Source organism: Myotis davidii, unplaced genomic scaffold (genome assembly GCF_000327345.1).
Source record: "Myotis davidii unplaced genomic scaffold, ASM32734v1 scaffold151, whole genome shotgun sequence".
In the NCBI taxonomy this organism is placed as follows: Eukaryota; Metazoa; Chordata; class Mammalia; order Chiroptera; family Vespertilionidae; genus Myotis; species Myotis davidii.
Window position 1 is genome coordinate 1,247,771 of NW_006285248.1, and position 13,454 is coordinate 1,261,224.

At 36.2% G+C, this 13,454-nt stretch overlaps 1 protein-coding gene across 3 annotated transcripts in view; it reads right to left on the reverse strand.

Moving 5' to 3' along the window:
* SOS1 (SOS Ras/Rac guanine nucleotide exchange factor 1) overlaps positions 1-13,454 on the reverse strand; it is a 79,780-nt gene that overhangs the window by 13,827 nt on the left and 52,499 nt on the right. For 2 of the 3 annotated variants that reach the window (XM_015558876.1, XM_015558875.1), the window contains exons 15-19: positions 10,065-10,227; positions 9,244-9,361; positions 4,718-4,890; positions 4,391-4,507; positions 1,563-1,827 (exon numbers count right to left, since the gene is read on the reverse strand). In XM_015558876.1, coding sequence (XP_015414362.1) covers positions 1,563-1,827; positions 4,391-4,507; positions 4,718-4,890; positions 9,244-9,361; positions 10,065-10,227 — 836 coding nt within the window. The remainder of the gene's footprint in view (positions 1-1,562; positions 1,828-4,390; positions 4,508-4,717; positions 4,891-9,243; positions 9,362-10,064; positions 10,228-13,454) is intronic. The other variant, XM_015558877.1, reaches the window with a different exon arrangement.

The window sequence follows — 13,454 nt, forward strand, 5'->3', positions numbered from 1 at the left end:
GTCTGATGATTCTTGGGGGGGGGGGGGAAAGGGGTGTGGGAGATGCGGGAAGAGACTGGACAAAAATCGTGCACCTATGGATGAGGACAGTGGGTGGGGAGTGAGGGCGGAGGGTGGGGCGGGAACTGGGAGGAGGGGCGTATGGGGGGGAAAAAAAAGGAACAAATGTAATAATCTGAACAATAAAGATTTAATTTAAAAAAAAATATATCTGAGAGCTTACTATGTGAATAACATGACTCCATAATCCTCAGTAGCCAAATAAAGCCAAGAAGCAATACTTCTCAAAACAAATACACTTTAGGTGGTATAAAGACAAGACAAACTGCCCGGTAACTACAGATATATGGATGGATAATACAGGAATAAATAAATAGAATTCTGGGTCAAATAAAAATATATATACCTCCAAAGAATAATTTTAAGTTAATTTTTGTTGAAAAGTTAGATCCTCTGAGTTGGAAGAAACCTTAAATCCAGTTTGATTCCCAGAAGGCTCAGTAAAAGTATTTTACCTAAAATCAGAAAGCACACTAGCAGACTGGAATGACAAACCAGATTCCTAACTGCTGGGTCAGTGCTTCTCAACCTCCTCCCCCTGCCTCTGAGTATTGGGTTTTATTCCGCCAAATAGCAGGGTAGAACTGGATCTGCACAATGAGCTAATCAGCCAATGGGAGGAACATATGGAAGTGGTTGTGGAGGTTAAAGGTGATTTGATTCAAGTGTTGATTTAATAATGAACAAGTGAAAAAAGGTTGTGTGTTTTTAGAGCTTTAAAAGTCTGAAACTTATTAAATAATTAATAGGAGTAGGGGGATCTATATATAAAAGGTAGCTCCCTAAAGCAGTGGTTCTCAACCTTGGCTGCACATTAGAATCACCTGGGAATCTTTTTAAAATCCTGATTTCTGGGCCTCATCCTCTGGAAATTCTGTTTCTTTGTTAAGGGGTGGGGCCACAACATTAGTAACAAAGGAACAGATTTCAGGAGGATGAGGCCCATAAATCAGGATTTTAAAAAGATTCCCAGGTCATTCTAATGTGCAGCCAAGGTTGAGAACCACTGGTATAGACTGAGAAAGGTTAAGTAGGAGCTTGAATTTGATACACTGTGAAATTAAAAACTAGAGTCTGGTGGGAAGGGAATGATGCACTGAGTAGTATTCAAATATAATAATTTTGGAGACAGCTTTTAAAGTCCGGGACTAACATTCCTTGCAGGTTTTAAGCGTTAGCTTTGTTTCCTCTGGATAGGACATATGCATTTTAAGTTCACCGACAGAAAACAAATGCTCAAATGAAGTTGAAATTAGCAATTTCATCACCAGGTCTTTTGGTAAAATATAATAAATTTAAGGAAGACTGTTCCAACCAATTTTTTAAAAATTATAGATTGCTAGAGTTTAGAATTTGTTTTCTATTTTTATAATATCTTTTGAAATGGCATTCGATTTGTCTACAAATTTACAAAAAATAAAAAAATTATACAGATCCTTTTTTACCTCTAGCCCATATAATACTAACAATTAATTTTAAGCACTTAAAATTTTAGCACCTACTTGAGTGAAAAGGGCTTGAATGATCAGAATCAAATACGCTGCAAACATCTGTGGTACTAGAGGCACCAGAAGCAGGAGGAGGTGTTAACGGTGTTCTTGGAGAATTTGGTGCAGATGCTGTACTTTCTGTTTCACTTTCAGGGATCCTACTATAACTAATTTTTCTTGGCTCCTGCTGCAGAGGTGTGGGATGTCTCATGGTACCTGGTCTTGGGTTTGATGGACGAACACCAGGAGATTTTAGGGGATAGTTATATTTTTTTGGCTGTAGACATAAAAAACAAACAAAACCCATAATACTTACAACACCATAATAGAAAGGAAACTTTTTCTATATGTCTGGTAAAATTCAATTAATGTCTAGGAAAACCATATATCATCAATAAAGAATTTACACAGTGAGTTTAGAATTTGTTTAATATCCCATTTCCATAAAGCTTTGGTTATCTAAATTATTAGGGAATTAATTTCTTTAAATAATTGAGTCTTAGTCCTATAAATACCAGAGTATTTGTTATTTTAATATTTTTAGATGGAAATCTTTCTAAGATATGCTGTATATTTCTCTCACTTTTTAAACAGACCATGTTGAACTGATTTAACCTTCCTGGAAAAGCCAGTCATTATTATGAATTACTAGAGGCCTGGTGCACAGATTCGTGCACTGCGAGGATCGGGCCAAAACTGGCTTTCCGACATCCCTGAGGGGTCCCAGATTGCAAGAGGGTGCAGGCCAGGCAGAGGGACCCCCACTGGTGCATGAATCCATGCACTGAGCCTCTAGTATGTATATAAGATCTTTGGTTAATTTCTTCCCACCCTCCCCTCTCCATCCTTCCCTCTGAGATTCATCAGTCTGTTCCATGTTTCCATGCCTGTGGTTTCTGCTCCTAAATCAGGGGTCCTCAAACTACGGCCCACGGGCCACATGCAAATACAAATACTGTATTTGTTCTTGTTTTTTTACTTCAAAATAAGATATGTGCAGTGTGCATAGGAATTTGTTCATAGGTTTTTTTTTAAACTTTAGTCCGGCCCTCCAACGGTCTGAGGGACAGTGAACTGGCCCCCTGTTTATAAAGTTTGAGGCCCCCTGTCCTAAATTGAGCGTCTGCCCCTTGGGGGTCAATGCGCATCATAGCTACCGGTCGGCCGGTCACTTAGGCTTTTATATATATATAGACTAGAGGCCCAGTGCATGAAATTCGTGCACGGAGGGGGCGGGTCCCCTTGGCCCAGCCTGCACCCTCTCCAATCCGGACCCCTCGGGGGATGTCCAACTGCTGGTTTAGGATGTCCAACTAAACTGGCAGTTGGGCATCCCTCTCACAATCCTGGACTGCTGGCTCCTAATCACTCACCTGCCTGGTCACCCCTAACTGTCCCCCCTGCTGGCCTGATTGCCCCCAACTGCCTCCCTCTGCTGGCATGTTCGCCCCTAACTGCCCCCCTACTGGCCTGGTTGCCCCACGCAGCCTGTAGTTCAGTTGTTTGGTCCTGCCGGACTGGTTGTAGGCAACCATCTTGTGAGGATGTGAAGGTTAATTTGCACATTACCTCTTTATTATATAGGATGATACCTTTCTTTTTTTTTTTTTTAAATATATTTCTTTATTGATTTAAGAGAGGAAGGGAGAAGGATGAAGAGATAGAAACATCAATGAGAGAGTCATTGATTGGCTGCCTTCTGCACGGGCCCCACTGGGGACCAAGCCCGCAGCCCGGGCATGTGCCCTTGGCTGGAATCAAACCCGGGACCCTTCAGTCTGCACGCCAACACTCTATCCACTGCGCCAAACTGGCTAGGGCTGGAATGATACCTTTCTATGCTGTAATGCAGTGATGCCATCAGGATCACTTGAACTATTTTCAAATGCATTAAACTGCCTGAGTTTTCATTTGTATTTATGTTAGTTTTATGGAGCTTTCATACAGAGTGATCATTTCTCAGTGATATCAGCATGCCTAATTGGAGCAGACTATTTAACTATTTCCCATTTGCTGTGGTTAATCCACCTTTTAAAAATACTGTGTTAGGCCTTGAGATATTGTCATGTGAGTTAATTACATAAATTTTAATTCACAGACATCTTGAGGTTTATCTTGGTTACTTAGAAGCAATTTATGTTTACTTCATGATTCTTGACTCTCTGAATATGAGAGAAATTACATTCAGATCAATGAGATGGTGATACTGTACATTAATTTGGCCAGGCACTGATAAGTAATTAAAAACAATGGAAACTTTATTTTCACCACAAAATAATCTTTAGCCACACCTTATGAGTTATTTTTAAAAGTCACAAGTACATTTATTTATTGTAAGTGAATTAATATAAATTAATCAATTTTCCTGCTCTTAAATAAAATCTTGAGCCCTAGCCAGTGTGGCTAAGTTTGTTGGGCACTGAGGGATTGTGCCTAACTATTTTTCACTCTCACATCCATGTTTCTCTCTACCTCTCCCTTCCTTTCTCTCTAAAAATCAATAAAGTATTCTTTAAAAATTTTTTTTTTAAATCTTGAATAATTTTTTTTATTAAAAAAAATAAAAACTTTCATATTTGCCTAATTTCTTCATCTATCATTATCAGGATTTATTCAGATTAATACTAATTCTCATTTATTTTGAGCCAAGTGTATTATTCCTGAGCATATTTATTAGGCACTTATTCATTACTTTTATCCATCACATAAGCACCTCATCCCGAACTCCTTTATAGAAAATTAATCTGTATAACATATATGGTAGTGATGATATCACCAAATATAGATGACAACTGAAAAATATATAAATGTAAAAGAAATATAAACATATGAATGCTTACAAATCTTGGGAGAGGCTTAGGGTTTCGTGGTTCTATTTCTAGGGATTTGTTGAAAAGATAATCTGTAAATTCTTTTTCCATACTATTTCCCATTGGATTCAAGTTTTCAAAGAACCTCTAAAATAAATGCAAAGAAACAATTATTAACATTAAATATTTTAAATTGAGTTTCTAATTCATGAAAATAATTTAAGAAAACATTTAACATAAGAAAATTTGAATTATTTGTTTTATTTTCCTTTTTTGCCTCTATAAAATAAACCTGCCTTTCATCAGGCAGTTTATAAACTTAATCAGAAAAATATATCCTCAAATAATTCAACTTACTTTGATATCTGATTCTACTCGTAAACAATAAGGCTGATTTTGGTACTGCTGGATCTCTCCTGTTATTTCTGCTACTTTCCTCCTTTTGCTGAAGTTTATAAGCTCTTTTCCATGCCTTTTTAGGACCTCAGGGTTGCCTTCTTCTGTTTTCAAGATATTAGTTAGATAAATTCCTAAAAGATATAATGAAATTAGGGATAAAGAAGGCGAACACTAGTTTTCTTTCTTTCTTAGTAAGTGTAGTGATTTTACACTATACCACCTCAATCACCAAAATCAATGAGTTAAGGCACAGATTTCTATTCTATGAAGAAGAACAAGCTAAGTAAATATTAAGAGAAGATTTTTATGAGTATCAAATTCTTCTGTGACAAAATGAAGTTTGATAACTTCCCAAGGAAAAAAGAGACCAAATTTAAGAAAATTAATACATTTTTCAGTAGGAATAACCAATTTTTCATACCTGCCAAACCACATATTATTTGATATGTCATGGTTTTATAAAAGGAACTTTAAGAATAACCCATCACTAATAACACGTAAAAAAAAGGGAAAAATGTTAAGTTCAGAGAATCGTATTTTTTGCTTACTCAGCTCTTGAGGCCTCACCAGAGGTTGTTAGAATTTGTAATTCAGAGGGAGTATTACTAGTATTTGGATCGATTCACTCATGGACATGTGGAAGGATCTGCAAGCCTATCAAGCATAAGAGTACATATAATTTATGTACATTCTGGTCTTCAGTATTTCTAGAATTAGTGACAAGCTAATAATTGAGCTCCTTCTCCTCATCACTGCAGGCTGTGAAGTGGATAAAGAGAATGAACAAAATAACAGGCACTTTAGTTCTATACACAGCTCTCTGTTGCCAGGAGCACTTTAGTTCCTCTCTGGCTCTACCATAAAGGTTCTGGAGCCAACTCTGCTGCTTTCTACTGTGTGATCCTGTGCAAGTTAATTAGCTTCTCTGTGCCTTTTTAAAAAAATCTATAAAGTGAGGATAACAGGGTTATTGTGAGAAACAAATGCATATAAAAGGCTTAGAATAGGGCCTAACAAAAAAAACAAATGCTTAATTACCTATGGTTGTTATTGCTGAAGCTATTGATGCTATTGACCTATTCCCTATGCTTCTGCCTTTTCCCCTAAAGTACTGACTGTGATGGTTTGCGGGGGGGAAAAAGAGTGTGAATATCTGAATTCATTCACTCAGTATACATGTACTGAGTCTCTGCTGAATGACAAGCACTGCATTAGGTACTGCAGATCTAAATATGAACAAGACACAGTCCATGACCTCAAGGAATTCAGAGTTTTGAATGTGGGCTCCTACAGTACAATCTGATAAGTGCTATATTAATAGTAATGCATTAGATGCCATGAGAGCAGAAAGGAGGTGTACCTAACTCTGCCTTGAGCTAGTAGAAGTAGAAAAAGCATCACAAATGAGGTGAGGCTTAAAATAAATCTCAAAACATGAATAGAAATTTAATAAGTAGAACAAGATGTAAGGGCATTTTAAGCAAAGCAGCAATGTGTACAATGGCACTGGTTTGTGATGAAGCTTGGAAGGTATACTCAGAGATGGCATATTATTGTATGGCTAGACCACAGGGATCTGATGTGTGGGGAGAAGAAAGAGTGGCAGTATATGACAGCAGACATAGGCAAGGGATTAGGAATTCTAACTCCTTCTCTGTCACTTCAGGCTTTGCATTGGATGAGGAGAACAAACAAAATAACAGGCACTTCTGTTCTAATCATGTATTAGCAGTTCTAAATGCTTTTGTGGTACAAGCATACTTTTCAATACTGAAATTTTTGGCCACATTCTTGAAAAGCTTAAACGACTTGAAATCAATAGTAAATAGTCAGCAATAATGAAACATTATAGACATCAATGCATGTTTGATTTCAGAAAGTATCCGGTTATGTAGTTGAATGACTGAATGGGTGGTGGTGTAATGACTGACTGGAAACATGGGAGATAATAAGTTATGAGATGTTGTAAGGGTCAAAAGTATATTTGAATGAAGTTGCAAAAATGCTTACAAGTGGCATTTTGGTAGAGCTTGATGAAATTTGGAAATTATTTTCTAACAAATTAATGGCCAGTTAAAAGAGAACAAATGATAAAAGAGGTGGTGTCCAAACTTTGTTGATTGTTTACTACATCGGTAAAAAATGTTTAAGCATGCATCCTCAATATATATATAAATATAATTTTTGAATAAAAATATAGAACAAATATACTGTTAAAGCTTAATTTTTTCAATAGAACATTTTATATACCCTGTGGAGACAGTTGTTTTAGGGAGAGAAGAACAGAGCATTATGACATAAATAATGAAGAAGGGTGAGGTTACACCTTTTTGCTCATGACTTTCCCAGCCTTGCAGGAAAGAATAGTTGCTCCAAGTTCTAGGTTTCCATAACACTTTGTTCAAACTTTGATTTATACAGCTCTACAATACAGTATTATACCTACTACATGGTACTGCAATTTATTTTTCTGCTCTTTCAAGGGGGCTTATTGAGAGTAAGGCTATTTTTATTTGCCTCTCTAGTCTAACACCCAGCCCAGGGCCTGACAAATCACATGGAAGCATCCAACAAATGTTTCTGAGTGCATGAAAGGATGCAAGAGACATTGAGTCAATTCCAAAATGGTAGGAAAGCAAGAGTGAAGATGACGCAAGCAGACAAGAAACAGAGGACACAGAATTAGAGCTGTGGAAAAGGAAAGAGCAAAGCCAGTGCTACAGGCTTGGATGATAGTGCAGAGAGGTGAGATTTGGTTGAGGGAGAAATCAACATTCTTTAACCTTAGAATAAATGTCAGCATATATATTTTCTACCTATGAGTAAAACATTTTAGTGTATGGAGAAAAATTGGGATACAGACCATAGTATGCCATAGCCTTGGAAGGAGAAATAGCCTGACTTTTATTCTTCTTTATTTATTTACTTACTTACTTTTATTCTTTAAATGGTGTAGTGCCAGCAAAAGACCTGAATAAAAATTCTGGTAAGAGGAAGAGGAAGTAAGAGTCTTAGATACTACCCCTGACCCCCCCATACAGGAGAAAAACATACAGAATTAAGGATAAGAATCTGGAAGGAGTATAAGTGAGACAGAATTAAAACTAGATGGAAGGAAGAAGCAGCAATAGCATATGGTTCTACCTAGTGGGTCAGAACCATTAAAAGTGGCCTAACTTCAGGGATGATAACATTCAGTTTGGAATAGCAAACCTCTTCCTAGTGCAGCAGAATCGAACACAAATAGTTCAGATCAACTGCCTTAAAAAAGCAGAGGCTCAACAATCAGGAAGACAAGCAGAAATGGGTAGAAAGATTGTCTGTATCTCTCAACTACCTACATATGTCTGCCTTCACTCACTAAATCATACACAATGAGTTATACGCATCTGAAATGTCCTGTCTTCACAGGACATGTTATGAAGAATAGTTATTTCATCTGAAAGAGAGTACTTTGGAGAGTTCAGTTTGTGTGAATAAATGCCCACCAATCAGGTACTGGGATAGCAGGGGCCAAATCATGAGTCCAGTGAACAGGACCTGAGGTTTCTTTTCACTTCTGTGTACCGGAGGCTGCAGGGTATCATGAGTAGCATGACTCTGAGCCCAGTAAGTACTATGCATTCTTCACTTTTCCTAAGCACCTGGACACAGTTCCGGACACTTAGTAAGTAATCAAAAAATATTTGTTGACAGATTGAATGAAATGAACATCACACCTACCCAGATCCTTCCTCAGATTCCCTTGTATGAACTGGCACTATAGTCAACACACATGTATAAATTTTAATGTTTTACCAGAAAGGGAAAATAAATGAACTCAATAGTTTTATCAACAATTTAGAAGGGCAAAATCCTCAGGAAAACAAATAACTAATGATAAAAAATAATATATGACATAAAAAAATCAGAGAGAATAATGAAGTTTAAGATTTTATCTTTTTGGAGATATATAAAATATATAGATATAGATGAGGAAATGGCTAGGAGAAAATATACCACATGCTAAAAAGACTAAACACCAGACATATAATAGAGATCATAACTGTTGTAGGCATTCAGAGGGAGAATCATCAGAACACATATACAGGGCAGAGAAAAGAAACCAGTGTGAAAGACAGCACTATATCAAATGGCTGCCCAAGAGAGAAATAAAAAGGGGAATGTATATATTAGGCTTGATCTTAAAAAGTTCTAGTACAGAACAATTCTAACGTGATTCAGGTGCTAAATATAGGGTGTCCCCAAAAAATGTATATACACACTATGAATAATTGTAAAGGCAGTGTTTATTAAAATACATTTCACTTTCAAAATTGAGCTATCAGCTATTAAAGTATGTATGTATTTTTTTTGGGACACACTGTATTTGTTAAATAAGTATTTTCTGCTGATATATTTACACACGTAAACTCAGTCATTTAATGAAATAAGTGTCTTGTTTTATCCAGAAATGCAATAAAAATTCAAGAAGAAATGCTCACCAAAGAAAGGCACACATGGTGGATTAATAGACCTGAGTTTTGCCAAATATTTCTTATAATGATCTTCACTTAATTCATGAGCTTCTTCTAAAATTTTCTTTTGGCGACTTGGTATTTGCTACAATAAAAAAAATATTTAGGGAGCATAAGTTTACAAAAGAAATCAAAGGTTTTTCCAAAAAATTCTAGGCTAAGTGTAAAGCCCAAACACAACTGTATCAGCTTGATTTCAATAATAATAATAATACTGGCTCAAAGAGACTATCTTCATTGGCCCTTGTGCAAACTTAAAGGTGTGTGTGTGTGTGTGTGTGTGTGAAATCTGATTTCTCTCACTATCTTCACACAATTATGTAATTTAATTGTACATTACATTACAAATTAAGTGCTGAAAGCATTTTCTTCTAACTGTGAATGCATTTTAATGAGAACGCCTAATTTAAAAAGAACAAGCAAGTCAATTCAAAGTTTAGATAATTCCATCTTTTAAACCAGGGGTCCTCAAACTTTTTAAACAGGGGGCCAGTTCACTGTCCCTCAGACCATTGGAGGGCCAGACTATAGTTTAAAAAAAACTATGAACAAATTCCTATACACACTGCACATATCTTATTTTGAAGTAAAAAAACCAGAACGGGAACAAGTACAATATTTGTATTTGCATGTGGCCCACGGGCCATAGTTTGAGGACCCCTGTTTTAAACTGTTACTGAAAGAAAGGTGAGGCACTTAAAAATTAAAGATCATAATTGTTAAAATCCTGATTCGTAGAACAGGAAATGCAGTAAGTTCATTAAAATAAAACACCTATGCAAACCTACCTCAAATGTGTGGTCTAGCCTGTAAACAGGTGATGAGTTCATAGCACTGACAACCTCAAGGACACCATTGAAGTTGTTCAGCTCTTGAAAGACTTGCAGAATCTCAATTATTCGACTCACCACAGCTACTCTTTCTTCTAAGTTTTCAGTTTCTACAATACATCTGGGAATCAAAGACAGAAATTAATTTAAAAATGTGGAATTTTCCCAACAAAGATATGGGTTAAAGAATTTAGTAAATAATATAATGTGGAGAATGGAATGGCTATCAGTGTAACTGTACAGATTATATATTCAGAATGATAGCTGAATAGTAGGAGACTGGCAGATAAAGTAGTGACTTGATAGGCAGGCATGCTGCTCTTTACTCTCTTCCAGACTGATACCATCAACCAGTCAATCATTTTCCTATGTATTTGGTGCATCCTCTCTCAGCATTAGAATTAACTGATGAGTCTACATGCTGGTTTAGGGGATGTGGGTGTGTGCTAGGGGAATTTATTCTAGAGTGCAAGAATTCTGTGCTTCCTATTCTTCATCTAATTGCAAGATTTTAGATTAATTGCAAGATTAATTTCTTCCTTTGATATCAGAAATAATTAGCTACATTTCTAGGAACAGCTCTTTACATAAGCATTATAATGTAAAAAGTCAGTGGAAGTATTTTACCACAATCAAGAATAAAAATGTCTGCCCTCGTTTGTTTGGCTCAGTAGTTAACAGAGTCGGCCCAGGGTTGTAGGTTCGATTCCTATCAAAGGCATGTACTTCAGCTGCAGGCGTGCTCTCCACCCCAGTCAAAGCACTCGTGGGAGGCAACTAATTGATGTGTCTCTTTCACATCAATGTTTCTCTCTCTCCATCTCTTCCCTTCCCTTCCACTCTCTCTCTCTCTAAAAAAAAAAAAAAAAATCAATGGAAAAATATATTCAGATGAGGATTAACAACAACAAGAAAGTAAAATTTTTAAAAATTACATGGGGAAAAAGTCAATGAAAATAAAAGCACTTAAATATCAAAAATCATTGGAAAGTGTGTGTATATATATATATATATATATATATATATATTCTGGTAAATATCTAAAAGGAAGTGAACATAAATTCCTCAGTGAACATTTACTCTCCATTTCTAATATTTGAGAGATTTACTAATTATTTATCAGTAAAGAAAAAGGCATTTTAAACTTGGTTTTCAATAATGTAATATCAAACACCTTATAATCCAAGAAAAAATAGAACACATAAATGGGAAAAATAAAAATAAATCAAAGTTAAACATTTTTTAAAATGTAAAATTTCAGATTACATTAAACTCTGATGAGGCTGGTCTGACACTACGAAAAAAAAAAAACCATTGCAAAACTATCACAATTTGCCTTATTATCAAATTAAACACAACACATGTATGTGTTTAAAGCATTAGCTAGCCAGCCAGTGTTGCTCAGTGGTTGAGCATTGACCTATGAACCAGGAGGTCATGGTTCAATTTCTGGTTGAGTACATGCCCAGGTTGTGGGCTCAATGTCCAGGTTGTGGGTTCAATCCCCAGTAGGGGGCATGCAAGAGGCAGCTGATCAATAATATTTCTCTCTCACCACTGATGTTTCTATCTCTCTCTCTCCTTTCCTCTTTGAAATCAATAAGAAAATATATATTTTTTAAAAAACATTAGTTAGAGCTCTACAACTATATCATACTAGAGGCCCGATGCATAAAATTTGTGCAAGTGGCTTGGCCCTCACAGCCCCAGCTTCATGGGGAAGGTCGTCTGGAAGGACATCTGGAAGGTCGTTTGGCTGTCTGGTCTAATTAGCATATTACACTTTTATTATTATAGATTTTGGGTAGCTAGTTAGACATTTAAAAATGTTATAAGTATAATGTATTTACATCTTTCATTTAACTATTTCAGTTGATATTAACTAGGCATACAAACAGACCATCTGTGCAGCTTTTGTAAAAACCAGGTAAGTCTGGAGTGATTTATTCATAGGTGATCCCAATTCTAATGCACATCCATGGCCAAGAACCACTGTGACAAATGAACAAGAATCTTTCACACTGAAAAGGTAGATATTGGAATGCTTGTACACTGTTAATGGTGGGAATGCAAATGGTGTAGGCAGGAAAAACAGTATGGAGGTTCCTCAAAACATTAAAAATAGAACTACCATATGATTCAGCAATCCTACTTCTGGGAATTTATCCAAAAGTATTGAAATCAGGATCCTGAAGCTATATTAACACTCTTATGTTCATTGCAATGCTATTCAGAATAGCTAAGATATGGAAACAACCTAAATGTCCATCTATGGATGAATGGATAAAGAAAATGTGGTATATACATACAACAGAATATGAGTCAGAAGGGAATCCTGCAGTATGCAACAAAATGGATAAACACTGAGAACATTATGCTAAGTGAAATAAACCAATCACAGAAGGACAAATACTGCATGGTTTATCTAAAATAATCAAATTCATAGAAGCCAAGAACAGAATGGCTTCTGTGGTTGCCCAGTGCTATGGGGAGTGAAATACAGGGTGTGGCTAACCAATATGTATAAAATTTCAGTTATGCAAGATGAATAAATTCTAGAGATCTGCTGTACAACATTATGCCTATAGACAACAATGCTGTGTTGTACATGAACAAGATCTGTTAACAGGGTAAATCTCATGCTAAGTATTCTTAACACAATTTAAAAAAAGGAAAAAGAGCAGGAAATGCATTCTCAGGAATCTTTAAAACCAATAAAACAGAAATGAAATGGTCCAGTTATGTTTCCTCTTTACAGACATAAGTTTTACTTTTGATGGAAAAAGTCTTCTGCATACTGAAATGTAGTTATTTAACTTAATGAAAGAATAAGGAAACTACACATAGAGGGCAAATTCTAACATCTTACATTTTAAAGGCTGAGAGAAATAACATAAATATAAGGAAGTCCTAACTTTCAGATTACTTGGAATGCTTTTTTATATTTAGGAATCTCTTTCGGGTCTTTAACCACATTCTCCCTCATGTTCCAGACATTCCCTTATGTCATTGGTCTCTTGTTCTTGTAATTCCAATATCATCTATGGAAATCTCATATAATCCTTATAAAATATTAGTCAAATAGTTATTTTTATTCAGAAAAAAATATGGCCAATACATAAAACTCCAATCTCTGACCCCAACTATAAAATTGCTCTGAGGTGCCTTGGCCAGTGTTGCTCATTGGTTACAGCATTGGCCCATGCACCAAAGGGTCTTGGGTTTGATTCTCAGTCAAGGGGCATGTACCTGGATTACAGCTTCAATCCCTTGCCCTGGTTGGGGCGCATGTGGGAGGCAACCAATTGATGTGTCTCTCCTCTTGCCTCCCTCCCTTCTACTCTCTCT